At 40.1% G+C, this 27,334-nt stretch overlaps 1 protein-coding gene across 2 annotated transcripts in view; it reads left to right on the forward strand.

The window, feature by feature from the left end:
• Positions 1–27,334, forward strand: part of LOC147601242 (uncharacterized) — a 67,050-nt gene that overhangs the window by 33,015 nt on the left and 6,701 nt on the right. For both annotated transcript variants that reach the window (XM_086745108.1, XM_086745109.1), the window contains 2 exons: positions 20,339–20,476; positions 24,111–24,172. In XM_086745108.1, coding sequence (XP_086601234.1) covers positions 20,339–20,476; positions 24,111–24,172 — 200 coding nt within the window. The remainder of the gene's footprint in view (positions 1–20,338; positions 20,477–24,110; positions 24,173–27,334) is intronic.

A 27,334-nucleotide genomic window follows, 5' to 3' on the forward strand; every position in this document is an offset into this window, starting at 1 on the left:
TACTGGGAATGAAGCCCATTATAGATAATTAACTACAGGGTATTGTTATAATTCTTTTTTTTTTTTTTTAAGAGAATATTTTCTTCCTTTTCCCCAGGGTGTGTTCCATCTGCTTCAGGATAGGAGGTAGGAAGGCATGTTTTTAAAGGCACAGAGAGCATGAAGAATGTTAGCCGTGTCCCACTGTTGTGAGATTTTTTTTTTTCTCTACATTTCTCTCTGATACTGTCTAGATTGTTGAGGCATAATTATTGTGGCCAAGGACAAAGTCACTCTAGAGATCAACAAGCCATTTGAAGGAGACTGAGAAAGCACGAGAACAGACTAGAGATTTAGCTGAGGCACGGATGTAATTTCCCTAAATCCCTTTTGAGGGACTGCTCGTGGGCAACCTGGAGCCACAGGCAGCCTTTCCACAGGCAACCGTCATGAAACACCCGCTCAGTGTCCAAACTCCATCCCCACTTCTCCTGGGTGTGATGGGTCCCCCAAGGCAACTCCTCATGCCAAGCAGCTGTTGCTCGCAGGGGTTTTCAAGGCAGATCAATTACACTTACGTGTAGGTATGCTGAACAGCTGTCTTGTTTGTTCCTGATGCTGAGCTGGATACCTCAGGTATTTTCATGTTCAGTCCCTTTGCTCACCCAGATCCTGCATTTGCATAAGAAAACATCTTAAAAAGCATCTCAGATCCAACTTGGACAACTGGATACATGCGACTCATGGCTGACCTTTGGAACTTTGGTGCATTGCGAAAAATGAGTGTGTTAAAGCAGCTTTCTCAGACGAGGGCGATGCCTGCTGACTTCAGGGGCTGGCAGAGAAAACTGCAAGGCTTTTGCCTTTGTCGCAGTAACAAACATCAGCTTCATCGAGTATGTTTTAAAGTGCATTGGTCTGAACAGAAAGAAAGGGAAGGAAGGCCCTTGAAGACAAAACCCTGAAAGCTAATTTCAATACACTTTTCATACACAAGAAGCAGATATAAAGCATTCGAAAATACCTCCTGCATGTTGGCTTCCTGCAGTTGATTTACAGGCTGTGACAGAAAATCCATTTCTGTTCCTGTAGATGCTAAATTCATTACCTTGCCACAGAATTCAGATTCTCCACTTCTCCTTGAACTTCAGCTTGTTGCTATGGCAACTAGTGCCAGACAATATATTTTTTTCTTCCCAATATTTTCCATTGGCACAGTTGCATATTGCAGTAAAAATAGTATCCTTTTGCAATATTAAAAAAGCCCCAAATCACTGTGTTTTATTACAAGGGTTCCCCCTATACTGTGACTTTAGGCCACATACTATATATGTAGCATAAATCTGATTAATCTGGATACAATCAAAAGCTTTATAAAATAACAGGGCACATTTTCCTTACAGCTGTACTCAAAAAACTTTTATTTTTTTGGTATTCTCCTTTCAAACCTTCCTACAGATGTACATTTTAGATTACAGTAAAATGTTTTTGAAATGGCCATGAAGGTTGCCTTTCTCTTCAATAAATAATTGGTCATTCTTCCCTGTTGCAGATGTTGCCTCCACTTAAAATTGTCAGAAGTATTCAGGGACTAGTTTCCCAACAAAAGTCCATGCCATTTTGAGCTTGTCTCTCTCTGAGGTCTTGCTATAATTCCAAATTGTTTTCTGAGGAGGGTGTCTGATCTTTGCTGCAAGAAATTCAAGGAATGTCAGGAGAATGAGGGTGAAATCAGTCAATCAATAGGTTGCCCTTGCTCTCCTGAATGAGATGGAGGGCTGACAAAATAAGGCAAATACTGTGAGGCAGGCATTGAACACTGCTGCCTTGGCACAATGTGGGAGGCTGGTCAGGGGATGAACTGAATTTTTGGATTAGACTGGTTGATGGAGCCCCAGTCAGAAACAGCAGAGTCTGTAAAAATGGTAGTAGGTATTACAGAATAATGAAAATGGGAGTAATTTTGTTGCAATGGTTAACATACATTAACTGCAAAGATGCTTATGCATGCGTATCATGCTTTGTTCAGCCTTCCCTATGCACATTGTTTACTTAGACTGAAAGATTTTTAGCATCTGTGGGTGCTTTTCATGAGCCTGGGATTTGTACAGATAGTTACACCACAAAAAAAAAAACAACCCAAATGTTAACAGAAGTGTTAAAGCTGCAAAAACTCTCTGTAAACAGTTTTTCTTCACTATTCATACAGAGCATGGAATTCTATTACTCTACATCTACCTTTCCACGTCTTCCATGTGTGTTTAATCTTTCAATTGGTTTTACTGCACCGTTGTTCCTATAGTCCATAAAGAAGATACAACTGCTAGTAAATTGATTTTCTTGACAGCTCTCTGAGATGAAAGCATACCAGTATCCAGGCTTGTGAGATATGTCTAAGTAACTGAGAAGTTAAAGCTCAAACTGTATGAGACAAATCATTCAACCTGAGAAGCCCATGGACTAATTTACAGAGTCTTCAGCTTTTTGTGATGCACATCCAGAACACAGACACTCCTTGACTGCAGTTACAGATGTAAGTGTTCAGTAATTCTTCAGATCCAGCCTTTTAACAAAGCTTAATTAACAGCACAGCCCTGATTTATTCTCAGAGCAACCCACCACGTGCATTAACTCAGGTAGAAATCCTGTGGGAAAATTGTGAGGTGATCATGTGCGTTTTCTCCACCCAGCACTTTTTACTACAGTCAAGCAGCTTTCTCCTCTGGGGTGAGGTCAAGATGAGCAGTGAGAGCATGGAAAAGACGTTTCTCACCTAATACTTGATGTCCAAAAGTTCAGCCTCTAAAGCTGAATCATGCACACCCGTGGAAGTAGATAGGGAGAAATGCTGTACTTCTGGGTGCCTTTTGTCTGAGATCTGAGATAAGATGAAAAGAGAGTGAGGTCTCTGCTTCACATTTATTGTTTGAGTTTACCAAGGGCGTCACTTTTTTTTTCCCACGAAGCACGAGCGACCACCTTCTTTAGGGCGGATATAGTGCCTCACACATTCAGGCACAGATTGTTTAATCTTGGCCCTCTGTTGCTTTCATTACTTTGTACTGATGCAAATATGTGATTTTGTCATTTTTGCTCATGCTCATTTGTGCAAATGTTTGCATATGAAATAAAAATGATAAACTTTCCTGAAAAGAGACAGCTTCTAAGGCCTTTCCAGCACTTACATTTCACTATCAGTTATACTGCTCATTTTATTCAATAACTACCCTGAAATCAAATGTGCCAGAGTTTGACACTGTACAAATAAATGCCACAGAGAGCAGTACATCTGGTTTCAATAACAACAACAATAATTTCCAATATTTGTTTTCATAACAAAGGACCAGAGTCCAACAGCATTACTGGTGAGAAGAGCACTGAAAGTGAGAAGGGTATATAATTTATTACACATACAAAAACTATGTTAAAAGAACATTATTAAGGTTGTAAAGTCAAACACTTGAGACTTAGGAAATGCCAGAATTAAGGTGGTCTGTGCAGCTTTAATTTGACCTCGTGAATGTATGCCTCAAGACAGTCTTTAGTTACACAAACGTATATGACTTCTCTCCAAGACACCCACCTCAGTCAGTGCACAGAAAGTGTCAGCTGCCCATTTAGGGAACAGCTATGCAACACATATTTTCCTTCTCATACGTGGCATGTGATGCTTTTACTCTGCACCGTACAAACCTTACACTGAAGGAAAAATTGTTTCCTCTTGGGCAGTTTTCTCTTGCTCATAACTGCTGCAGCTGGGCACTTAGCAGCATCATTTTTGCAGAAATCTGTGCCTGTGTTAGTGAGTGCTGAGGTCCTGCTGGACCACGTCTGCTGCGTGGAAGAGGGGGTGCGAGTCCCCAAAGCCTGCACTGCAGCGGTTTTGCTGCATCCTGGCAGTGTAGTATGAACATCCGTGAGGGGCTGGAGTGCATCAGGTGGAGGTGCCTGCAGAACAACGTCCAGTTTAATCGTGTCCAAAGAAATCCAACCTGTGTGCCCCAGAAGTGCTTAGGAATGCAAATTGAAGCACAGTGAGTGGGGACAACTGAGAGATTCTCTTCAAAAACACACTGCAGATCAGACCTAACAGGCTATGGTAGGCACATCCTGTGAGAAGACCATCTGTTTTACAGACGGAGGAACCACACACATGGAGGTTAAAGCAAAAAGCATCCACTATTTTTGAGAGCTAAATGTGAGATACCAGGAATTTAGTCCCTTCAGACTTACCACTTCCAGCAGTCCCTGCTCTAATCCTCTCTCTGACAATGCCTTGCTGCAGTCACAGACCCTATGGACCTGATATTTTCCTTTTTTAGTATTTCATTCCCATTGTAATTCAAGCTGACCCCTCACTGCACACTAGAATCAGTAAGTCACATAATCTACTTGTATATTAAAAAACTACACACAGCCAGGGCAAGGGTCATAGCACAGCTTGCTTCCACATGGCCTAATTTTCTCCCTCCATCCCTCACAGCAACCCCAGAAAGCCTCATCTGTATTGCTTACTGGGTACGTACTCTTGCCCACGCTATCCTCCAAGCTGTGACTGGGCAGCTATTCTTGATGGGACTATTTTCTCGTCTTTGGCCTGGATGATCATGCAGTTGCCATAGAACAGGGACTATAACTCTGTTTTCTTCCCTTACCAACATCACATTTCCCATATGGGGAGTATGAGCTCATATTTTTTTCCATGTCCACAGAGCTTGAAATAAATCCAGCTGTATATAGCCAGGAAATTCCAGCACTTGGTATTTCCATTTCCTTAAAACATTCTATTTGTTATATCTGCATTTAATTTCAGCTGGAGGTTGGGGCTGACAAGTTGCTGATCTGTAAACTTTGTTTGGTTTCATCCCCAGAGCACCATGAACTTTTGGTATGAAGGACAGGCGCATGCTCATAAAGACACACACAGCTTGCACATTCCTCATCACATGATGTGGAAACGCAGATTTTTTTGTCCAATCCTCTTATGCAGGTCCCACTGGCATCCATGAAAGTAGAAGAAAATTACTTCTTTATAACTTAATCAGCATATTTGCTGCCACATTGCCCCAGAACGGTAGCACATCTGATACTACTTTGAGTTTGGACTTGACACCGGCCAGTCAAATTTTCCAAATGTCCGGTATGTGGTATGCTGATGTTCAACAGGCAGTCAGAATCAACTATCCTAAAACAAACAGCAAGTAGCACATCTTATTAAATTGCATTACTTCAGCTGTATTGAGCTGCTTTTTAAATCAAATAACATAATGCCAAAATAATGACTAATAGGAGATGACCAGAAACACTTTCGTGTCCTGAACATGCTGTAATACGTTCAAATAAATGAAAATCTTGTTAGTGTACAAACCACAGCAATAAACCACCACTATATGTATTTTTTTATAGTGAATCATCATGCCATATGTGTTTTTAATAAAATATGTGACCTAGTCCAAACTTTGGCTATTGCTGTTATCTATCATTTGTTATAAAGGTGGCAGATATGTTTGATTTCCCTCATGGGATTGAATTTCTCTCTTTAGATTATTGCTGCTTCAGAATCACATCTCTCACATTCCTGATTGGTTTTAATTATCTTTCTTGCATTTTCTTTCTCAATATGCTTTTTCCAAGTGTTTTGAATTGTTTCATGTTGATAGCAAAGCATCTTGCTGAGGGCAAGTTTATTGAAAGATGCTACTTAAGAGCTAATTGTAGGGTAGATTATATTTTTCTTTTTAGTAAATGCATTTGCCTATTTTCATTTCTTGGCAGAAATAAATAATTAACAACTATCCTGAACATCATACCATGTATGTGTGTGTGAGCTTGGTGAATGGATGCTAAGATTCACCACCCTGCTTTGCTATCCCTTAGATAAGGAAAGACCTTTAATCACTTTAGAAGGAAAGCTTGCATATACGGTAACAGTAGCAAGGAAGTAATAGAATATTTGGAACTGTTTTGTGAAAAAGATATATATATATGGAAGAGTCTGTATAAAAGTTTAAAATCTTGGGCTAATTCCCAATCTAATGTGAATCTGTGTGGTGTGATTGACTTAGTCAGAATTTACTAAGATTTACTTCAGGAAATATGACCCAGATGGTATTGTTTCCTCATGTTGTTCTCTCTTATTTGTCTGCTTATTTTCCAGCTGATTCTACTGGTGGGCCTCTTCAAGCAGGCAGACCTGGTAGAAATCAGGCAGAAGAAAAAGCAGTATGTTAACACCCCAGCTGACAGCACTTGAAGATATTCCACAGGTTAAGACAAAGGCGTATGGCAAATATGGACCACTAACATAGGGATTGGCGAAGACTTAACATCTTGTTTTCTGGTGGTTTTCTCTAAGCCTTACGTCTTTGCCTATTTCATTATATAGGAAAGAATTCCCTCTTTTCTTGTCCAGACCACTTCATAAAGAAGATCCAGACATTCCCTTTGATGACTATTTAGCACATCTTCAGCAGCCGAATGAGGTTTCAGCACCACATAAGCAAAGAGCAGGAAAGCTCACTGGTGAGAGCCTTCTGGAGCTTTAAGCACCAGAGTATTTTTATGCAAAACAAATGGTTGCTACTGTGGGTTTAATGCTTGCTATTTTCAACTTTCTCCATTTTATGAAAATAAAATAAGTGTCCCTAGTATTTTTTGCCTGTCTGGTTTTAATTTTCTCACATATATCTGGAATGAGAAGGAACTGCTACGGAAGAAGGCTTCAAGAAATACTGAAGCAAGAAGGAAACCTGAAATTTTTCACCACAGTGTTTGCCTTTTAGGACTAGGTTCAGACAGCTTACTTTCGGTGCTTAGTTCAGGTGTGTTTATGCCTGAAAAGGAGGCATTCAGCCCTGATAGATGGTTCATGATACTCCAGATTTATGTGTATGCTCACCAGAGGGTTAGGACAGGGTACCTTCAGGGTAGCTGCATCTATCTGGAGCTTGTGAGATTCAGTCAGGGCTGTGCATTGCATGATTTCCATCACATGGGATGCAGGGTACTGAGTTTCATGGAAGAGCAGGCATTTCCCCACTGTGCTTATGTTTCTTTTAAGTGGCTATGGGAAAAGCACAAGGTCCCTCCATGCTGCGTCAGTCATGGGGGAGCTTTGGCAGGAATGAGGCAACCTGATGACTCAGACAAGGCTGCCTTTATGCGCTTGCAGGTGTCTAAGCTCAAGTATGCAGAGAATTTCATAGGCCAGCCTGGATCTTGTTTTCAGTCACATATCAAACTGTTTGCTGTGCCTACTTAACACATATCCTATCAAAAACATGGCAAACATGGAAGCAATGAAAATCTGAATAGGAGAATATCACCTCTTAAAACGCATTAATAAAGTTTTCAAAAATAAAAATAAGTGGAATTCATTAGTCTAAAGTAAAACCTTTAATCTTTTAAAGGCTGGCATAAGCCTATAACCATAGACTTCGGAGTACTTAAATGATCGTATAATACCAAAATGTTTATATGGGCATTCATACAACTGAATTTTAGACCTGTTATACTTTTCAGTATGATCTAATGGCTGGTGCACAGAAGCTGGTGTTAGCACTCCTGGGCTCTGTTTCCCTTTTCTGCCAAGATTTACAGCTAATGAGATGCTATTTTCTGTTCTCTTTGGCTAGTGCAAAGCCATATTTGTTAAGGGTTGTTTTTATGGTCTAAGACTTATAATTTCTAACAATCACATGCGAAGTAAACCTTTTATTTACTTAACCACCATGGGAAACTGCATGCAACAAAATCAGCATGAAGTTCTCGCTACAGAACTATTGATGCTTCATAGCCACTGTAATTTTTTAGACTTATACAAAGAACCAAATCATGACACCTTTGTTTGTGGTGAGCAGAATCTTTGAAAGCAGCCCCATGGACCAGATTTTAATTTTCAAGAATGATTTCACAAGACTTTAGTGGAGCATAAGAAGTCTGAAAACTGATAAAAGTGGAATGAACATAATTTTCCATGCCAGAAAGCAAAGTGGTCTATTGTATTCAGGTACGTTGAATTCAGTCTGGTTACTTGAAAAGAGAATTACTATCCAAAGTCAGTGGATTAGAATCTGTCCCAGAGCAAATAATTTTTTTTTTTTTTTTTTTTTTATGGCAAAGCCATACTATGCCCAAATTTATACACTTTACAGTAACTCTGAAGCCAGTGATAATTCAAAGAAAAAATTAGTGCTGTTTCTGAACTTTGACGATAATTCTGTGAATTCACTTCCTTTCCCTTTACACTTGTATCTGTCAGTAAGTTTGTGGCTTGCTTTTTGGAAGTTCACGCAATGACTTCAGGTCACATATATATTTAAGACACAATGCTTGTTATATTAGTATTTCGAACAGGTTCAACACTAATGAAGGGATAATTTTTCAGTAAATTGTTTAGGCTGAAATTAATAGATTCAGCTCATGCAATTTCCACAGTCTTCAGCATTTTTGGCTTACAGTCTCAGCTCCAGCGTAATACAGGCTCAGATGTTTTGCAGGTCTATTTGAGCAGACCACGCAGTAAGAAAGGACAAGAAAACCTCAGAGACACTGTACTTGTGACACCAGATTTATAGCGTGGTAACATATTTATATCCAAGATAATGATGCAGTATTGGCAGTGCCATCACTGCAGTGACAAACTAATACCCAAATGTGCTACATCATTTCAGACACTCGAGTATTTTTATTCTAAGGTTCAAGTCTGATAGGCTTTTGTTTCATTAAGAGTATAAACTGGCCTAAGTGTATCTAAAGCACTTATGGTTTTATATTCTTATTGATTGTGTGTAGGAAGAAAGTAATTTTCTGGACCTGGATCTTTTTCAACTATTGCATTTTGACTATCACACTCTTCTTAATATTGCAAATACCTCTGATAAAGATGCAGTGGAACTTTTTGGATACAATTTTAAAATACCATTTGATCTCAACTGTAACATGGGCCCTTTACAGAGAGCTGGTATGAGTAATTCTGCCATAACCCCAAACTCTCACTATGGATTCTGTAAAATCCACCTGGCCAGTATATTTGCTTCCTGGGATACTGTATACCTACAAGTAGGATTATTCAGTAGCTGAGTATGGGTTTTCAGATGATGTTCTGAGTCTGACAAGAAACACTGTTTAATGTACTATACCTGCTACACACAATTTTTTTCAGTGTGTCTTAATCAAACTGAGGGAGTTGCTGCTGTCCCAACAGCTGATTTTGAGCTTATTCCACAGTCACAGCCACTCTGACAAGAGGAAGAGCATCTCCATGAGGTAGAGTGTATGGGTGGCCAACTTTGCTTGATGCATAGAGGGCAGTCAAGTCGGCATCAATGAGAGCATCGCAGTTATGTGTTAATTTTTCTAAAGGGGGGGGATGACCAATTAAGACAGTAAAGGGACAGCAACCGAGGATTTTGTGAATTTTAACAAAGGAACAGAATATTATAAAAGTGCATGTCTAGCAAATTGCAGCCACTGAAAAAGAACAGATGATCAGAGTGCTGTAAATATTCAACCTATCAAATATACTGCTGGTCACTCTTTAGAGAAATAAGGCAAAGACAACAAAAACAAACTCATCAAAACATGTATAAAAACCATGGCATATCTTGTGCTACTGCTGGTTTTATGTGTTTATGTCTTTCTACAATCTCATTCAAAAACCCCTTCCAACAAAGATCAATGTTTACTCATTGATGCTGAGAAGACAACTCGTTTGATGAAGATTTGTACAGCAGTGAGGGAAGTTTGGAGTTGTAGTTTATAAGGCTGATAAAACCAAAAAAAAACAACCAACCAAACAAGCAGATATAACTACTTCAGGCAGCTGTTGCCCCATTATAATTTATGCATATGTTGAAAGATATGCTTTATTAAAAATCTTTACTCAGGACTAATTTAAATTGTGTTCAATCTACACTCACCGAATTTGCTATAGCGTAGTGTGATTGCTAAACCAGCTTTAGTAGGCTAGGGACAAAATCAGTCAACATCCATAATATGAAGCTTGGGCAAGAAGTTGAATTAAGAGTACCTTGTGTATCTGGACTTCATACAGCAGTCACTACACTTGCTATGTAGTCTTTGTCTTAACTGTTTGGCCATCATTTGCACTGAAATCATCCATATCGGTCCATCAGTACAGAATGGCATTAGTGTTGCTTCTGTGTTGACAAGAACTGGCCTCTAAGCTGGGAATTCCTGCTAAGGTTATCATGAAGAGGCTAAAAAATACCAACAAATAGTGATATTGGTGGGGAGGCACCATAAGTAGAATAAATTGGTACAATGGTACCATTAAATACTTACAGCCAGATGGAAGTTTTCTCCCTCACATAGCTTTCTGAGTAGGAAAGCAGAGTTATTACACAGTAAATTCAAGCAAGAAGGCAAGCTAGCATGCAGAATGAGGATGGGAGTTTTGTTACAAAAGGTTCATGGACTGCAAAAGAAAGCACTCATATGACAGAGGACAAAAGAGCAGGTTTGCTGAACAGAGAAGCGGGGGCAGGATATGCGTTCATGAATGTGCATTAAGGTTCAGCAGCTGGGTTTAAGTCCTTGCAGATGCAAGAAAAAAATGTTGGATTGGTGACTGTCCAATTCCAGATTGCAAGTGAAATGTATATTTAGATAGCAGGATACACAAGTCCTGGAGCCCATAATAAACCGAGTCAGGATCATTACAGTTTCTGGAAAGAACTGGAGGTTACGTGATAAAGTCAGAGTCATTCAGGGCATGTTACAACCCTGCCAGTTCTCAAGACAGTGATACTACCAGCCGAGAGCAGGAAGAAAATAAGCACATAGAGAATCTCAAGTTCAGCCCCTTTGGACTGCTGACTTTGTGACATAGAATTACTACAGCTTCATATTTTTAGAGCTTGTCACACTGGTACTGGGGAATCCAGAAGTAAGGTCCTCAGTAACCATGCTGGAAGGCTCTGCCTGTTTTGGCTGGGTCATACTCTGATTTTTTTAATAGTTTGCTTGGTTTATTTTGTTTGGGATTTTTTGTTGTTGTTGTTGTTGTTTGGGTGCCCCCCTCAGCCCCCAGCTCTTCTAATAACAAGGATATTTTCTAATTAGATGCCAGTCCGATGTGATCTAGGTGAGTTTCCAAAGGCAGATAGAAATACTAGCTTTGAGAAGTGCAGAGAACCATTGTTCATTTCAGAAAAATATTAACCCGAGGTCTAATTAAGGAAAATTAATGACTAGCAAGATGCTTTCAGCTTGCAGGCGAAGTTTAAGAAACTGGGTGAAGTACGATCATCATATGAATAAATTTCCATTTTTCTCTAATGTGAACAGCACAATCCTCATACAGGGGAGACTGAAAATACCTTCTTAAAATGTACTTTCCCACTGCAACCAATAGTGGTGCTGCCTCAGATTTTTCAAAAGGGCCCATGTGGCCAGCAGTGTGACTTCCCAAATGAGCTAGGCAGCTTAGTGGGGTTACAATTCCCTGGTGCACATATCCCTTTTACAAATGCTACTGCTTTACAGAACAGCGCGTCGCCCCCTGCCCAGCATCATCCGGCCTGAGCCAACGTTGGCAGCCGGTGTCTGAAGTGCATCCTTTGTCTTATTTGCTTCGAAGTTGGCTGGGGAGGTCCTGGAGGCAAGGTCCTTGCTGGCTATATGCCCATGCCGCACCCTACACATTATGAGTGCATAATGGTTTCCACACAGAGGGAAGAAGGGAGGATGGCCATGTGGCTGGCGCAGGAGAAAGCCGCTTTCTGCTTCTGGGGCCCCCTTTGGCGGCTGGTTGCGGGGGGTTGCGGGGGGTGGGTGTCACAGGGGAGAGGGAGGGAAGGGGGCTGAGAGAGGAAGGGAAGACTTACGTGCCACTTCTGTCTTTGCAAGGGTTGACCCCAGATAATGTGCTGCTTCTTTTGAATTGTGAAGATGCAGCAATGGATATAGATCCTCTTTACTTTCAGTAGCCATCTTTTCTGGATGAAAATCCTCTCTCATCATACCCCAGAAGGGAATCTAGTGAGCTCTGGAAATTTTAGTGCATTGTGTGACTCTGAAAAATCCATGACAGCAACGCACATTTTTCTAAACCTTCTTCACACATCATGCACGGCTAAAAATATTTTTCCTTTATGCTTGCAAAAATGAAGCTTTCGAGTGTAATTGGGAATTCTCCCCCTCCCCCTGTCTTTATGCATGTGGGATTTTACTTGCAGCAACGGCTCGTCCTCTGCATGGGAGCCTCCGTCACGTTTTTGATCTGTGCCAATCCATCCCCCATGGAGTGAGTTTATAGCAACCAACAATGAACAGAGAGGATTGAAGTAGATGTAAATAAAGGGCTAGTGAACATTTTTAGCTCAAAAGAATGAATTGTGATCACTTGGTTTCTAAGCAGGCTGAATGGCAGAGCCTAGTTGGCATATATAGTGTGCTCGCTGTACAAAAGACTCTAATTCCTGTCTTCTTGATCATCACTAATAACATTAAATTTAATTAAAATACTTTAATTGCCAAAACTAAATAACTCACCCACAAATAATGCTAGGTGCTTCTTGCTGCTTCTCGTGGGTTACTTTGTATGCTGATCTTCTCAAGGATAATCAGTGGGTCAAATATTTCAGACTGATATTTTATACTTTAAATCTGCACAGATGTATTTAATATATCTGATATAGTAAAGTCATCCATATGTAATGCATTATATATGATAGTGCATATATTAAAGAGGCTGTTATATTCTCCCATTATAATTCCATTGTGTGGGATGATGTATTATTTATTCACATACTGATATCTATACACATGTGTGCAGAAGCAAATTTGTATGTGTCGTATACCTCGTATAGTAACAAGCATGCACAAACACATGATTTAGGTATAAATGGATAGATAGTAAACATTTTTAATATTGTCTTAACAGTGAGATTTTGTTATTGATCACATCACAAATGTGAAACACTTATTCAGCATAAAATGTCTCTGTGCTTTCTGCAGAAGCTGCCATCTTTTTTTTTTTTTCCTTCTTTCTTCAAATCCTCTGACCTCCCTTGGGAAGGCTTTTATGCATGTTCAGTATGCTCACACAACTATTTCTACCAGCACTGTTACCATAGAAACCAAGTGCTTCCCCCCCTCCCCCCCCGTCAGGGTTTGAACCTTGTGGCAGACCTCTCTACTGTTAGCAATAATATTTTTTCAATATTTGGACAGATCTTTTAGAAAAAAAAATCTGTTGTTTACATCTTCAAGATGTAGTACTTTATTTCACGATACAATTTTTCAGGTATTAACATCGACCAATTGATTCATACACTTCAAGGAGCTAGACAGCTCTTTCTTTTACAACATTTAGACCATGACATTTTGTAAGGAAGATGCCAGAATTGGTTATTAATTGTAGACTTCAACTCAGGATGTGAATGAAGGGATTTATGTAACAGGTCAGTGGACTGTTTCTCACATTTTCCTGTTTTTTAGTACTCATTTTCACCATGTATCTTTAGTATACACAAAAATGGCTTGATGACGCCTAACCACAAAGAGAGACATGTAATTAATTACTATATAATTTACAAGTTATTGATTGGCATCATTTGTAGTGCTCATATTAACAGCATCCCCATATAAATTTTTAAGTATTTTGATTCTCTGACTATGTATCATATTGATTTTTTAAATGAATCTACACTCAGTTAGACACATAACATTATATATTAACTTTAAAACAGTTCTATTTGGGCTGAATAAAGCATTTCAATTAGCATGACAGAGAACGTAGCTTTTCATTGAATCATCTGACCTATTTTAAGTCTAATTTGACTTAAACAAGGCACAGATATACATTAGGTCACATCTGTACTACAACACAGATATATACATACGTTTGAGCATTTTTAGCCACTGTTAGTTTGTGTAAAATACTATACTGTAAAGCAGAATCAGAATCACATATTTTTCCAAAAATACTGTCTGCTTCTGATGTACACCGTGGCTTTTGGGTCCAAATAATATATTACACCAGCAGAACGCAGAAGGGAGAGCTAAGACTATTTCAGTGCATTTTTTGCCTTGCTCTCAGGCAAGCACCGGACTTGCAGACCCTTGTCCAAAACAACTCAATCTCCTGTAACATAATTATCAAGTGCAAGACCACCACAGTGATCTTTAGTCATCTTCTTTCCCTGTAAAATCTGTTTGGCATAAAGGGTAATTATAATCATGCAGACATGAAAAATAAATCATAGTGTATTTCAAATGCGTTTTTTCTTCAGTGACAGAAGAGGGAGCAGTTCTTCCTTCTCACTGCCTGAGAGATACATTTGGCCCCCATCCCCCCTGCCTATGCCCCTCTTGCCAAATGCAAACCTGCTTGATCATAATCCAGACACGGCTGGGTTTTACCATGGGGGCAAGCGGCAAGACAGTTTGGGGCCGAGGGTGGAGGGGGGACGGACCACCCACTTCGTCTCTGGAGGAGCAGAGCTGATATTCTTTCTGGGTTGCCACTTTCCCTGTTAGATATCAAGTTAGATAAGTTAGATATCAAGATCTTTTGTGCCCTACTGTATATTTTTATTTGTAACAATGCTTTGCTTTTTTTTTTAACCCTCTTCATCGCACTACAAAAAGAAGCCGTGATGGTGTGTAGTCAACTGGAGTGAACGAGTACATTCTCCAGGCCTCGTTTTGTGAGACTTTGTCCCACTGTTGTTCCCACTCTGAGCTGAGCAGAAACCACGCACGTCTGAATAACGGGGCCCTTTCTGCCTGTTGTAATCCCGGATTGTTACAGTCTAGGGGCCAGCCATGCTGTCACCGTCACAAATTGATTTAACCATCAATTGCAGTGGTCATTAAAGCTGCTAGAAGTCCCAGCCAAGCTGATGAATTGCAGCTGAATGTGAAATGAGCCTCCAAGCCTGTTTCCCACCATCTCATATCAAAGCCTATTGTGTCCCTCCAAAGTAAAGGGTCGGAGGTTCAGCCTGGAGTTCAACAATAGGCTCAGTCAGAAGGTAGAGCCCCCTTCGCCCCGGCATTCCCAATTACAGTTTTCTTTCCATACCTTATTGTGCAGTATTTGCATCCAACTAATACGTTGAATTATTGACATACCCCAGTGTCAATGGAGCTTTTGAAAGATTTATCCCTCAAATATATGGAATCCCAAGCATCTAGTAGTTCCCCAGTAATGACAATGAAACGATTCCCTGGTTTTCCTCCTCCGGCAGTGTAGCTGACTGATCTGAGCTGAATGGTTATCTTTACTCAGCAGAGATTAGCTGCTTCCAGGCCTCACACAAAAAAAAAACCTGAGTCTGCTTTTGGAAGTCCTTTTCCTTCAGATGTATCGTTCCCTGGACTTGTCTTGCTACTCATTTTTATGTAGCACTTAAATCTGTTAGTCTTTTGCTTAGTGGCTGTAAGTAACAGGGGAAAAAAGAATAATAATAAAAAAGATCCAATGTACTCCACTCTTTCTTTTTTTTTTTTCCCCCCTGCTGTGTCTGCATGATTGATACAGTTTTCTTACATTTCTGGTTTGTTATTAAGCTGCAAACAGTGCATACTACCAGATGAAATCACATCCCTTCAGTTCACGGGTAGTGTTGGCACACTGGGCACACACAAGCTGGTTTCACTTGCACGGTCTGTCTTGTTGAAGGGTGCTGTCCCTGTGGGTGAGGGACTCTGTGGCGCAGGCGACGAAAGGAGTGCGAGCTGAGACACCGCAGCTGCGATTGCGTACGTGCAAAGCCCAGGAGGGTTCCTGCCGTGTGCGGAGACAGAAGAAGAGGTGGTAGGGAGGGGGAAGATTCAGTAAAGAGGTCAGAGGTCGAGACTATCCCAATGTATTAATAATGAGCCAGTAGACAGTTCTAGGCCTGTATTTCCCTAGACTGTATTTATTATAGACTGAATGTCTCCACTAAATCTGCACGGAGATGCTGTTAGCAAAAAGGACTAACTGTTTTCACCGGCCTGTGGTCCTCAGTGGCTCCCGTGGAGGTCATCAGATGCCTGGTCTCAAAAGCTTCGTTGTCCAAAGACAGAATGAAGGAATGAATAAATAAATTCATAGACTTTTTATTTAAAAGTTTCTTTAAATCTGATTGTGTCACAGAAAAGCAGTGTTTTTGTTGAACTCTTGGATCTTTCTGACCTCTGGACTTTTTCACTGCATGCAGCAGTGAACTTTCCTTAATGGAAAATAGTATCATTGCTGGTTTAATTTATTTTTTTTTTTTGCCTTACATGTTCCAAGTGAAGCATCTGAAAAGTCCATCAATGCATACTACCACCAAGTTGTCTCCACAAAAATCTAGACTGAATGATTAAGAGATTAAAAAATAGAGCGGTCCTCTGTCCAATTAATGGCCCCCGGTAGTGATTTCATGTCTCCTGAGAATTTGGCATTTAAAATAAAAACATGCCCACTCTCAACTGTGACAAGCCAAAGAATTTCCACATTTTTTTTCTTTATGAAACAGAAAACCAGCCTGAAATAGACAATAACATGGCAATAGGAGACTCCCCTGAATTGCAGACACCCAGGTTCAAATTCTTTCCAGTTTTTTCCACAGCACAGATAACTATGCCACTCATTTGATAATGTGAAAATATTCAGTTATAATTCTCTGGTTTGTCTCTCTCAATCTCTTTCCTGAATAAAGAAATATTAACTGGGACAGAGGCACAAACTTGAGGCTCTCACAAACTTGCCCTCTGCCCAAATCACTAAGCAAGAAAACAAGGTGAAATTTTTGGCCAAAAAAATACAGAGGTAGCCTGAACCTGCCTGTGCAACCTGAGTGCCAATGTTTAGGGAGAGAATGACAGAAGATAGAAACTTCATCTGACAACAAATCATGTTGTTCTCTGTGCATATGAGGAAAGTGTTCAACTGCTGCAGTGCAAAGCCTGAATAGTAAGTGGGACAGAATACAGATTACAGTCCATGTTCCTATTTTGTCCAAACTTCAGTAATACTGAAAGGTACAAGTGAATTAGCTAAGGTACTTATTTACTTTTGAGACAAATTTGTACTCTGAGACCATCCTTGTTTCTCTGCTGAGCTTTTGCAAATATCTTTCTGGCTGGTTTCTACTGAGAAGAGATCAGTGGTACTAGAGCTCTGGTCATGTAACTTTCTCAGTTTATACAAGCTCTGAAATGTGATGGTCATGGTTCATATAAACAATCTTAGCACATTATTGTTGTCTAGTTCCAAGGGAGCGAGGCTGCATCGAGATATGACTTTAATGGAAATAAAGCTCCTTTTAGCTTGACAGTCAAAATTTTCTGTGTGAACTCCTGTAAAAATCAAAACTAAGAACAACAGAAATTCCCAATACTCAAAGCCTGCTCACTTTCTCGGGACTTGGAAGGCTGTCCACTGCATGGTTACTTGCTGGATCCTGACCCTGTAATACTTACAATAGTTCTTCAAAAAGTAATTGTATCCTTGTGAGCTGTTAAGACAAAAAGGAATCAAGAAAGCTTCCACTTTGGTGAAGCATAAAGATGTTTATGTTATACACTTGCCTTCCACTGAAAGAAATCAATCTTGTCCTAGCGAAATTTGTGTTCATAAACATATACCTACAGATCCTGGCAAGACTGGGTTCACTGGTAGATGAAGATACCTTTGCCCTACTGGACTGGGTCCTCCAAGACCACTGAGGGCACAGATTTTATCTGCAATATTCAGCTACTGCAGGGAACAGACTAAGCCACCCACAGAAAGCATTATTTTTTTCCTTTGAGCAATGGAGTGGAAGAAATTATCTTTTCTACAAGTTAATGTCTTGAGGCCTCTAAGGCTCCTCCTCATAGCTCTTCCTGATGCCTCTGATGGTACTTCTACTCATAAGGAGTTAGGGTGAGGGCAGGCAGCCACCTATGTATGTCCTGCTTGGCCATCTAATATGCACACACTGGCTTACGTTCATGTGGTGACAGCCCTCACCTGAGCTTGCCCTTCTCCTGGCTAGGAACTCTCACAACATTTCAAGAAGCCTGTAAACTTCTCCCCTTTCACATGTGATTGAGGTGAGTTAAAATGGGCACAAATAGAAACACAGGAGGTTCCCTCTGAAGACTGGGAAATGCTTCTTCACTGTGAAAGTGACCAAACTCTGGCACAGGTTGCCCAGAGAGGTGACGGAGTCTCCATCCTTGGAGATCTTCAAAAGCCATCTGGACATGGTCCTGGGCAATCATCTCTAGGTGACCCTGCTTGAGCAGGGAGGTTGAACCAGATGATCTCCAGAGGTCCCGCCTCTGGCCACTCTTCTGTGATTCTGTAAAAGCTTCAAGAGTGATTAGCTGGATAGACTCACAGGCAGACATACAGTTCATCTCAACAATTATATGTCTTGTTGCCTTATAACAAGTGGGGTGAAAACTCAGAAGTCTTTTGCAGAAGAGTTGTTGGGATATAAAAAGTAGTTTCAGAAGTACTGAAATGTAGTGATATTGAGTTTGTGTTTTCAAGGAAAGATATTCTGATACTGCTTGTTTTTAGCTGTATGGCACTGAAGATAATTTTTTTTTTTTCCTCAAGACAGACAATTACTCCACAAGTGCAATGCAAATTAGTGCCTACTTCTATTATTAACTTGTATAGGATTACATTATTAACTTTCATAGTAAACCTTTTCTGACCTATATTCACTTTGCACTCTAGAGTTCATAGTTAATTTTAAAAAATAATAGATTGGTCATTTGTGGTTTTGTAATCAACAAATGCAAATAACAGATTAATAACAGCAATAATGCCAAATAGGTATTTTATATAGAAATTGCTTTTATGTATGAAGTGCCAAGGGAATAAATACATTTCTTTCACTTTACAGAAAATGGTTTTACTTTTCAGTTTTTTCCCACATATAGCATTGAAAAGAAATAACATTGTAAAGGCATCCTTGCATCAGCTGCAACTAGTAGAGTCTTGTATTAGCAATGTCACAAGAAATCTAGATCCTGGATAGATTTTTTCATTTTAAGATGTTAAAATAAGAGCTGAAACCTTTTGACATTAATTGTAGGTGAAACAAACCCTTGAACCATTCACAATTCACTCAGTCAAATAATATGCCATAAGTGGCAATTGCAATTTCAGATTTTCCCTGTCTTCTCTGCCTTTCTGAGCATGACAATCCATTGGTGGTAAATGAAATGCTAGCAAGAAATTGTCTTTCCTTGTTTTAATTTGTGTATTGTTAGATATTGTCCTGGAACTGGGAGACAGTTCACTAGATTTCAAAACCTACTCGCAATCCAAAGATGATAATTGGTGTTGCAAAGCTGTTACAGAAAGTGTTCATGTTTCACTTAAAAACATAGGCTCTGGTAGGATTGCTTAGCTATATTATGCATGTTCTGTGTGGTTCTTTGACTCTCTGAACCTAAATTATCTACAAGGTTTTATTGGGCTTGTCTCAGCAGGCTGCTAAAGCCCTTTTGGTTCTTTTCCTTCCTAAATCCTTGTGGCTGTGGACGTGCATAATGTCTTTGACAAACAAAAGATGAACCTCAGCCAGTCTGGTTCAACGCAAGGGACTTCTCTAAGATCCTGCAACATGCACATTCCCCTGTAGCCAGTAACAGCACACAATATTTTTCTGCAGCACATGCTATTTTGTGTGTGGGGAGACTTGCCTCATCCTGCACATAAAAGCATCTAGGAGGTAAAGAACCTTGTTAACTTTGGCAAAATAGAAGTAATCTCTGTGGCTGCGAGTTTTTTTTTTTTGAGCCTGGCTGATGCATCACTTTTAAAGGTTCAACCACTGCTATACTTCAGTGCCTATCCTTTTTGATTATATTTGTATAGGATGAGGGTTTTTTAATACATCTGGCAAAGCTGGCCTGTGACGTATTTTCACACCTAACAATGGGGCTCACATGTTTTTAATTTCTTTTTTTCCCTCTTGCTTGTAGCTGTAGAAGCAGAATAAGAATTGCTTCAGTGGGAAGAAGAAATTATTTCAGTTTGGAATCCAGGAATAAATAAAACAAAGTTGTTGTCAAACCACTGTAAGCAGCACATAAATAAAAGTCAAAGTCAGTACAGCTGTGGCTGCCCATTTGCTACTAAGAAAAAGGCGTGTTTCTAGGGGTAAGGCAGCAAGGCCTGCAGAAATCTACTGCTTCTCTACACGCTCAAATTAAGAGCCTTACTTTATTAGGGTTCTTCCCCAACAGAGATTGCAAAAGACATTCATACTTGAGTTCATGAAAGGAAAAAATACACTGATTCCTGTTACTTCCCTCTAAAATATCAAAATGACTCTGTGCTCTTTCAGCCTCTCTTTCAGTTTTTCTGCTCCAGATATGCAGTCAAGTTCTGCATCCTGCTTTCTTTCAGGTGGATTCCCCAAGGAAGGGTGGAGGAGACCTCCCCAGGCCACTACAACACAGAAAGCTGGCCCCTCACCCCCATCCCCAAGCATGCACTCGGACATGTCTTGTTTTCCATTCCTGTTGTGTTTCCTGTGAATCCCAGGTAGCCATGGAAAGGTTTTTCCGAATGTGTGCTCTCGTTATGGGTGTGATCCAAAGCCTGTGGTAGGACATGCAGACACTCCCACTAATATTCATGGTCCTGTGCCATCTACTACATCTGAGGAGCCATCCATGCTCAACACTGCTGCGTTTCCAGGAAATACTGAAGTCATTTAGTGCTTATATTAAAGAACATCAAAAGTAACTGAAATGAGGTAAATAGGTTGCCAAAAGTATGTTACATGGCTGGCTATAAAAGTAGGTAGCAGGCACAGCAAACAGGATTACTGTGTTCCAGTTTTGCTGTGTTGCCATTTTCCCCTGCCTCATCAGGGGAACTAACATTAGGCTTTAATAAATTAATACGATCTGTAATTAAAACACCAGAACCAATTGGCTCCTGAATATATGACTTCCTTAGGGATAGGTTCAGTGATGTGGTGACTGACATCATTTCGTCTATTGAATGTAGAAGCTGTGGATGTTTGATGTTCCTGTTAACTACTGGACAAGAGGTCGTTATTTCGAATTTCAAAAGCCATCCATTGATTTTAAGTGAGACTTCAACTGCTAAGCCACTGGATGTTTCTGAAAAAATGACACATTCCCTTTCTTTTATAAAGGAAAAGGCCCCAAGCGTGTTTTGTAAGAATACAGCTAATTAAGTGGCATGGTAATGAAAACAAATAAATAAAACTTAATCCATAGAAGTGGTGGGATTGAATTTCTCTCTGTCTACTGGCATGAGTCAGCTTAGAGCAGGAGTGAATCTATCCCACTGCTTCTGTCTAGCTTACAAAACCAGGAGAGACTTGTGGAAACACACAAGGGAAACTCTCTAAAAGGCCACTGTGGACTACTAATGAGATAAATGTCCCTGATGTCTCCTGATAGCCCATGGGGAAAGCAAGACTTCTCCAGAGGGTGACTCAGAGTGGGGACAGTATCGGATTTGGCGATTTCTCTGGTGAATCCTCTTTCTTCCCTGTTGGGAGTGTGGAGTTTCCCCAGTAGCCCCAAAGCTGCCTTTGGAAGTGCCCACGAAAAAGCACAGGCAAGGAACTGATAGAAGATCAATCAAAACACAAGGCTAACAGTTTCAAAACACTCGCTCTGAAGAGAAATAGAACCACAGTACATTGTTGAGCCATGATGTTGTGCCCAAATCTGGCTGAGAGAACCAGTGCTCTCTCTGTATCTCCTCCCCAACTGGTCTCATCCAGTGGGCAGATGTTGTCCTAATGGAAATCCCAGGGAATTGTATGTATTTCCCACTTTCTAAATCAAGAGTTAGCATTTCTGAAATAGCATATTCTCTGTTGGAGCTAATTTTTAAAGCTTCCAGGCTGCTACTCAGTTATCTCACTTCTCCAGAACTACCCCTGCCTCTGACTAGCTATTGCCTCCCTTTGAGCATTTGCTGTGCCTTCGCCTGCTCAGGAGGTTCTTCTGTCTTGTTTTGGTCTTCAGTAGCAACTAGCCTCTTGGTGACAGGACTAGTATAAATTATATAATCAGGGTTTCCTGGAAACTTGTAGGACTGCACCGTTGCTCTGCTTCCATCTGTTTTCCAGAATTCTACTAGGCTTAGAAAAGAAGCCATGAAAATACAACAGTGCAGTAACTACCACCAAGGGCCCTTGTATCTTCTGCTCCACCTCAGCAAGAGGTTAAATTATGAGATATAATGCTATATAACGTAACAGCATATTTTTCCATTTTAGGCTATGACATCAGTATTCTTATGATCATAAAAACAAATCAAAACCAAGTTTTCTTCTCTTCTCATTACAACATACACTACATATTTAAGATTGTCTCTTGAGAAAATTTTATGGACAAATATTACAGAACATGCAGCAGATGTTTATGATCTCTAATTCCAAGTAAGTTCCAGCCTGGAAACTTAATTGAGGCACATTTACACTGATTTCAGGGGAGCTTTGCCCAGATGAGGGTTGCCAATTCTAGCCCATATTTGTATCTGGACTCTTTAACATTTACATTAAGTACATATGGACTTGAACAGAATCCAAATCTAAATTAATTCAAAGTTTGGATTACCTGGCTCCAAGTGCTCAGGCTTTTCTTTCATCTATAAAGAAAGTAGTAGATCATGAGGTGAATATATTTCAGAGATGCTCAGCACTGTCTCCATTTTTACTAAATGTTTCTGGGGCTCTTTGTTTTTGTAAGGGTGACATTCTTTTAACCTAACTTGTGCCTAAATAGGAATGCACAGTAAAGGTTTCTTTCTTTGTTGCCCAGAAAGGGAAACCTAAAACCAAAAATACCTTCATTCTACTTATATATATAGTCACTAAAAGAGAAAAAAAGACCAACTTATTTTGAAAGTTCCGACACACTCAGAGTTAAAATACTTCTCTGACAACTCTTCTCTGGTAGTGAGTAGATGGTTAGAGTACAAAAGGATGTGGTTTAGATTTCTCCACCAACATTAAGTGTTTTTCCATTTATATGTATAAATTTTGTAGGTTCTTGTCTTCTTGAAATTATAATAGCACATTTATCTTACAGAAATTTGGATTTTTCTGTAAAATTCATATTCTGCAATGGTCTCAGCATACAAGTGATATTCCAGACTGAAATGAGATACAAATAATGAAAACAGAAGCAAAAGTTTGTTTGCCTTTTTTAGAAGTCTTCCATTGGTGACTCCAAATTAGAACTTTTTAAAAAAATGCCTCATGTAAAACTGATACACGGTCAACATTTTGATTTCTGTCATTTGATCCATTTTACAGAATTATTTTCTTTTTTCTTACTAGAATGCTTCTGGAAATTTACTAACACAAATGACCTATTTTAACTCATATATATACTGCCTTTTCTGAAATGTATTCTACAACTAGTGGTGTAAATTTTTTTCACTAATGGTTGGAATTACAGAAGACTGTGTATCTATGAAACGTTTCTTCAGTTTTTTCAACTAATTCTGTAGGCATGTGGCATTCATGAATGGCCTATCGCCATCAACACAGGAGTCTGTAGATGCCTTTAAAAGGAGTGAGTTCTGCAATAAGAAGCCAGGAAATCCATGGGTAGACACAGCTTGTAATGTGCAATTAATAATATAGAGGAAGAGATATCCATAGTTTCCACTGCTTTTATTATATGCTCTGTTTTTGCTAAGCAGGTTATACTAGAGCTCTGAAATTCAACTTCCTGTTGATAAGTCCCTAAAAAAACCCACCCTAAAACCAGTGCTTCTCTTTCTAAAAATTTTCTAGTAAATATATTATTGACATGAAAAGAGCCACGCTGAGTCGTAACTGAAGTTCATCAGGCTCGTTACCCTGTGTGAACCGTTGTCAATGAATTGCTTAGAGTGCAATTACAAAAAATTAGGAAATAATAAGCCAAATAGGCTGCTGCTTGTGGCAGGAGATTAGCGGAGGAGGAAGCTGCCTACCAGGGGCAGGATGGTCAGGGGAAGAATGAGAGTTGTGATCCTGTAAATCAGGAGGGGACACCTTAGGAGTGAGGGAGGCTGAAGGTATTTCCTATTGCCCTTGGGATTTAGGGAATAATGAAAGAGAGAGTAAGAGATGGAGGGATCCCCTAATGCTACACAGGGCCCCGTGGTACCTATAATCCCCTTCTTCCTTCCCCAGTGTACCTTTGAAATTCACTCTGATGTTACCACAAAATTCAGCTTTGTGCCTCAGGGATGCAGGTAAGTAAGAAGTTCCTTTGTTTGTTTGTTTAGTTTGGTTGTTTTTTTTTTTTAACCTTCAGGACAAGAAAACGTAATGCCTGTGCTATTGATAAACTATAAACCAGAAAATGTACTACTTGTGCTATTGACAAACCAATTCTGAGAACAAGGATACGTGTGCAGCAACCATTCCCGATTACCTTCCCTGCTAATGGTTTTTCACTGAGGTCTCTGGAGTGTGAACTGGAACAGGCTGGAAGGTGATCAAAGAGGAAGAGAAGCAAAGTTGCCTTTTCCAATCAAACTTTTGCTGAAATTTCCATTCATCTTCTGAGCAAAAAGCTGTGACCATTCCAGACTGATGATAGTGGTCTCCAGCTACTATGGTTTTGGTTGTTGCAGGATTTCAAACTGTTTCACGTGTAGCACAGTAGAAAACATTTCTTTTCCTCCTTCTCAGAATGGTGCAGTAAAATCCAGGAGCATTTCTGGCATAATAGTCTATAAGAAGTGACTGAGGCATATAACTTTAATTTTACAGATTTAATAGTCACAAAAATAATTTGGTGGACTTTCATAGATTTGGTCATATATTGGGTGACAGGAGATAACAAAGATGTCCCATATCCTAGGAATGAAAATTTCAGAGACATTTTTTTCAATCAGTTTTTTACCTAATAGGCCTGATTTTATAGGAGATGCTGAATGCCACTGATTCCAATGGCAATGGCTATTTCACTTTGTTGGACTGAAGCCTGAAATGGTAAACCTTTCAGGGAGAGGTGATGATTTTATGCTTGTTACAGTTACAAAATTACAGAATAGTTGACGTTGGAAGGGACCATCTGGTCCAAACTCCCTGCTCGAGTAGGGTCACCTCGTGACAGCTGCTCGGGATCATATACAGATGGCTTTTGAAGGAGGGGTTGCTCACCTTTCTGGGCAACCTGTGCCAGGGCTGGGTTGCTTTTACAGTGAAGAAGTGTTTTTGTGATGTTCAGAAGGAATCTCCTGTGTTTCAGTTCAGGCCATTGGCTCTGGTCCACTGGGCACCACTGAAAAGAGCCTGGCTCCGCCCTCTTTGCACCCTCCCTTCAGGTGTTCATAAACACAGATAAGATCCTCCCTAAGCCTGCTCTTCTCCAGGCTGAACAGTCCCAGCTCTCTCAGCCTTTCCTCACAGGAGAGATGCTCCAGTCCCTTCATCCTTTTTTGTGGTCCCTTGTTAAGGATTCTTCCCAGTATGGCCATGCCTCTCTTGTACTGAGGAGCCGGAACTGGACCCAGCACTCCAGATACAGCCTCATCAGTGCCTAGTGGAAGGGAAGGATCAGCTCCCTCACCTGCTGGCAATACTTTGCCTAATGCAGCCCAGCATACCATTGGTCTTCTTTGCCACAAGGGCACATTGGTGGCTTATCTTAAACTTGATGTCCACCGGGACACACAGATCCTTTTCTGCAAATCTTCTTTCCAGCTGGGTGGCCCCAAGAATATACTGGTGGATGGGATTCTTCCTTCTCAGGTACAGGACTTTGCAGTTCTCCTGGTTTCCTGTCAACCCATTTCCCCAGCCTGCTGGGATCCCTCTGGATGGCAGCATGACTCATGTATTAGCCACTCCTCCCAGTTGTGTGTCATCAGCAAACTTTCTGAGGGTACACCAAGCCCCATAGTCAAGATCATTAATGAAAATGTTTAAGAGAACTGGAGTGAATATTGACCCTTGGGGTACACTGCTAGGTGATAGCCTCCAACTAGACTTTGTGCCACTTATCATCACGCTCTGGACCTGGCTGTTCAGTCAGATTTGAATCCACCTCACTGTCTGCTCACCCAGCCCATAGTTCAACAGTTTTTCTATGAGGATCTTATGGGAGATAGTGTTAAAAGCCTTACTTAAGTCAAGGTAGACAATATCCACTGCTTTCATCATCTACTAAGGCCAGTCATTTCATTGTAGAAGGTTACCAGGTTAGCCAAGCATGACTTCCCCGTGAAGAACCACGCTGACTACTCCTGATGACTTTCTTGTCCTTTGTGTGCCTAGAAATGGTTTCAAGATTAGCTGATCATGCCTTCCCAGGAATCAAGGTGATGTTGACCAGCCTTTAGTTCCCTGGGTCCTCCTTCTTGTTTTTCTTGAAGACTGGAGTGACATTTACTTCCCTCCACTGTTCTGGCATCCTTGAAATGATGAGGCTGAAGTGTCTCTCACTGCTGTTTTTACGTATGTAAGAAATAACCACAATAAAAAGCAACACTTCCCATGGTGGTTTGGACAATAACTAGGTCGCCGGCACCAGAGTAGAACTGGAGAGGCCCAAGGATATCTTTTTCATTGGAATGTAAGTATTTGCAAAACCTTGGTCTTCTGCTGGTTTGCAGTGTGGGTCATTCATGTTTTTCTTTTTTGTTTGTTTTTTTTTTTTTTTAAATCTTCTTATGTCTTTTTAATCTGTAGGTTAGACAAATAGTCTACTGGGAGAACTCTGACTGATGATTCATTCCTTAGAAGACTAACACTAACATTAATTTTGTTAGGAAGTATGAGGGGAATAAAGACCATGATGGAAGAGAAAATATGTATACATTTTACTGAAATGTTATGAACGCCTAAATCGGTAATAACTGTAGAGCTTTCTCTATACTGTAAAGACTTAAGATACATTATATGTAGAACTGTAAGTCATACAGTCCTTCCGCTTCCTACATCTACTAAAACATGGGTTTTTAATGGAGAGAATTGAAGTGACACTTCTTTGTGTGCTTGATTTTTGTTTCAATGAAAAGTGCCAAATGGAATAGATAACAGAGGAGTTCCTGCCTTTCCTTTTTGGAGACACTGATCTCTCCTCCAGTTGCTAGTGTTTACAAATTATTTCACATGAATAATTTCCTGTGGGATTTCTGCCTGTTTTTAAGATTTGGTTGAACTTAGACAAAAGCGTTCTAAGGTTATGGGGAATTCCCAGGTGGACTGATAAAGTGATCCTCTAAGCCTATTTTCCTGATGCTTAAAATCAGGCTAAAGCAACCTTTTTTTTTTTCCTGGTTGATTTTATTTTCTTAGATCAAGGTTACATTAATTTAAATATCTTCAGAACAACAGGATCATTGTACAAATAGGACCCAAAGTTGTTATTAATCCCAGGCACATAACCTGAACATATACATGAA

Source organism: Chlamydotis macqueenii, chromosome 3, assembly GCF_036417535.1.
Source record: "Chlamydotis macqueenii isolate bChlMac1 chromosome 3, bChlMac1.mat, whole genome shotgun sequence".
NCBI lineage: Eukaryota > Metazoa > Chordata > Aves > Otidiformes > Otididae > Chlamydotis > Chlamydotis macqueenii.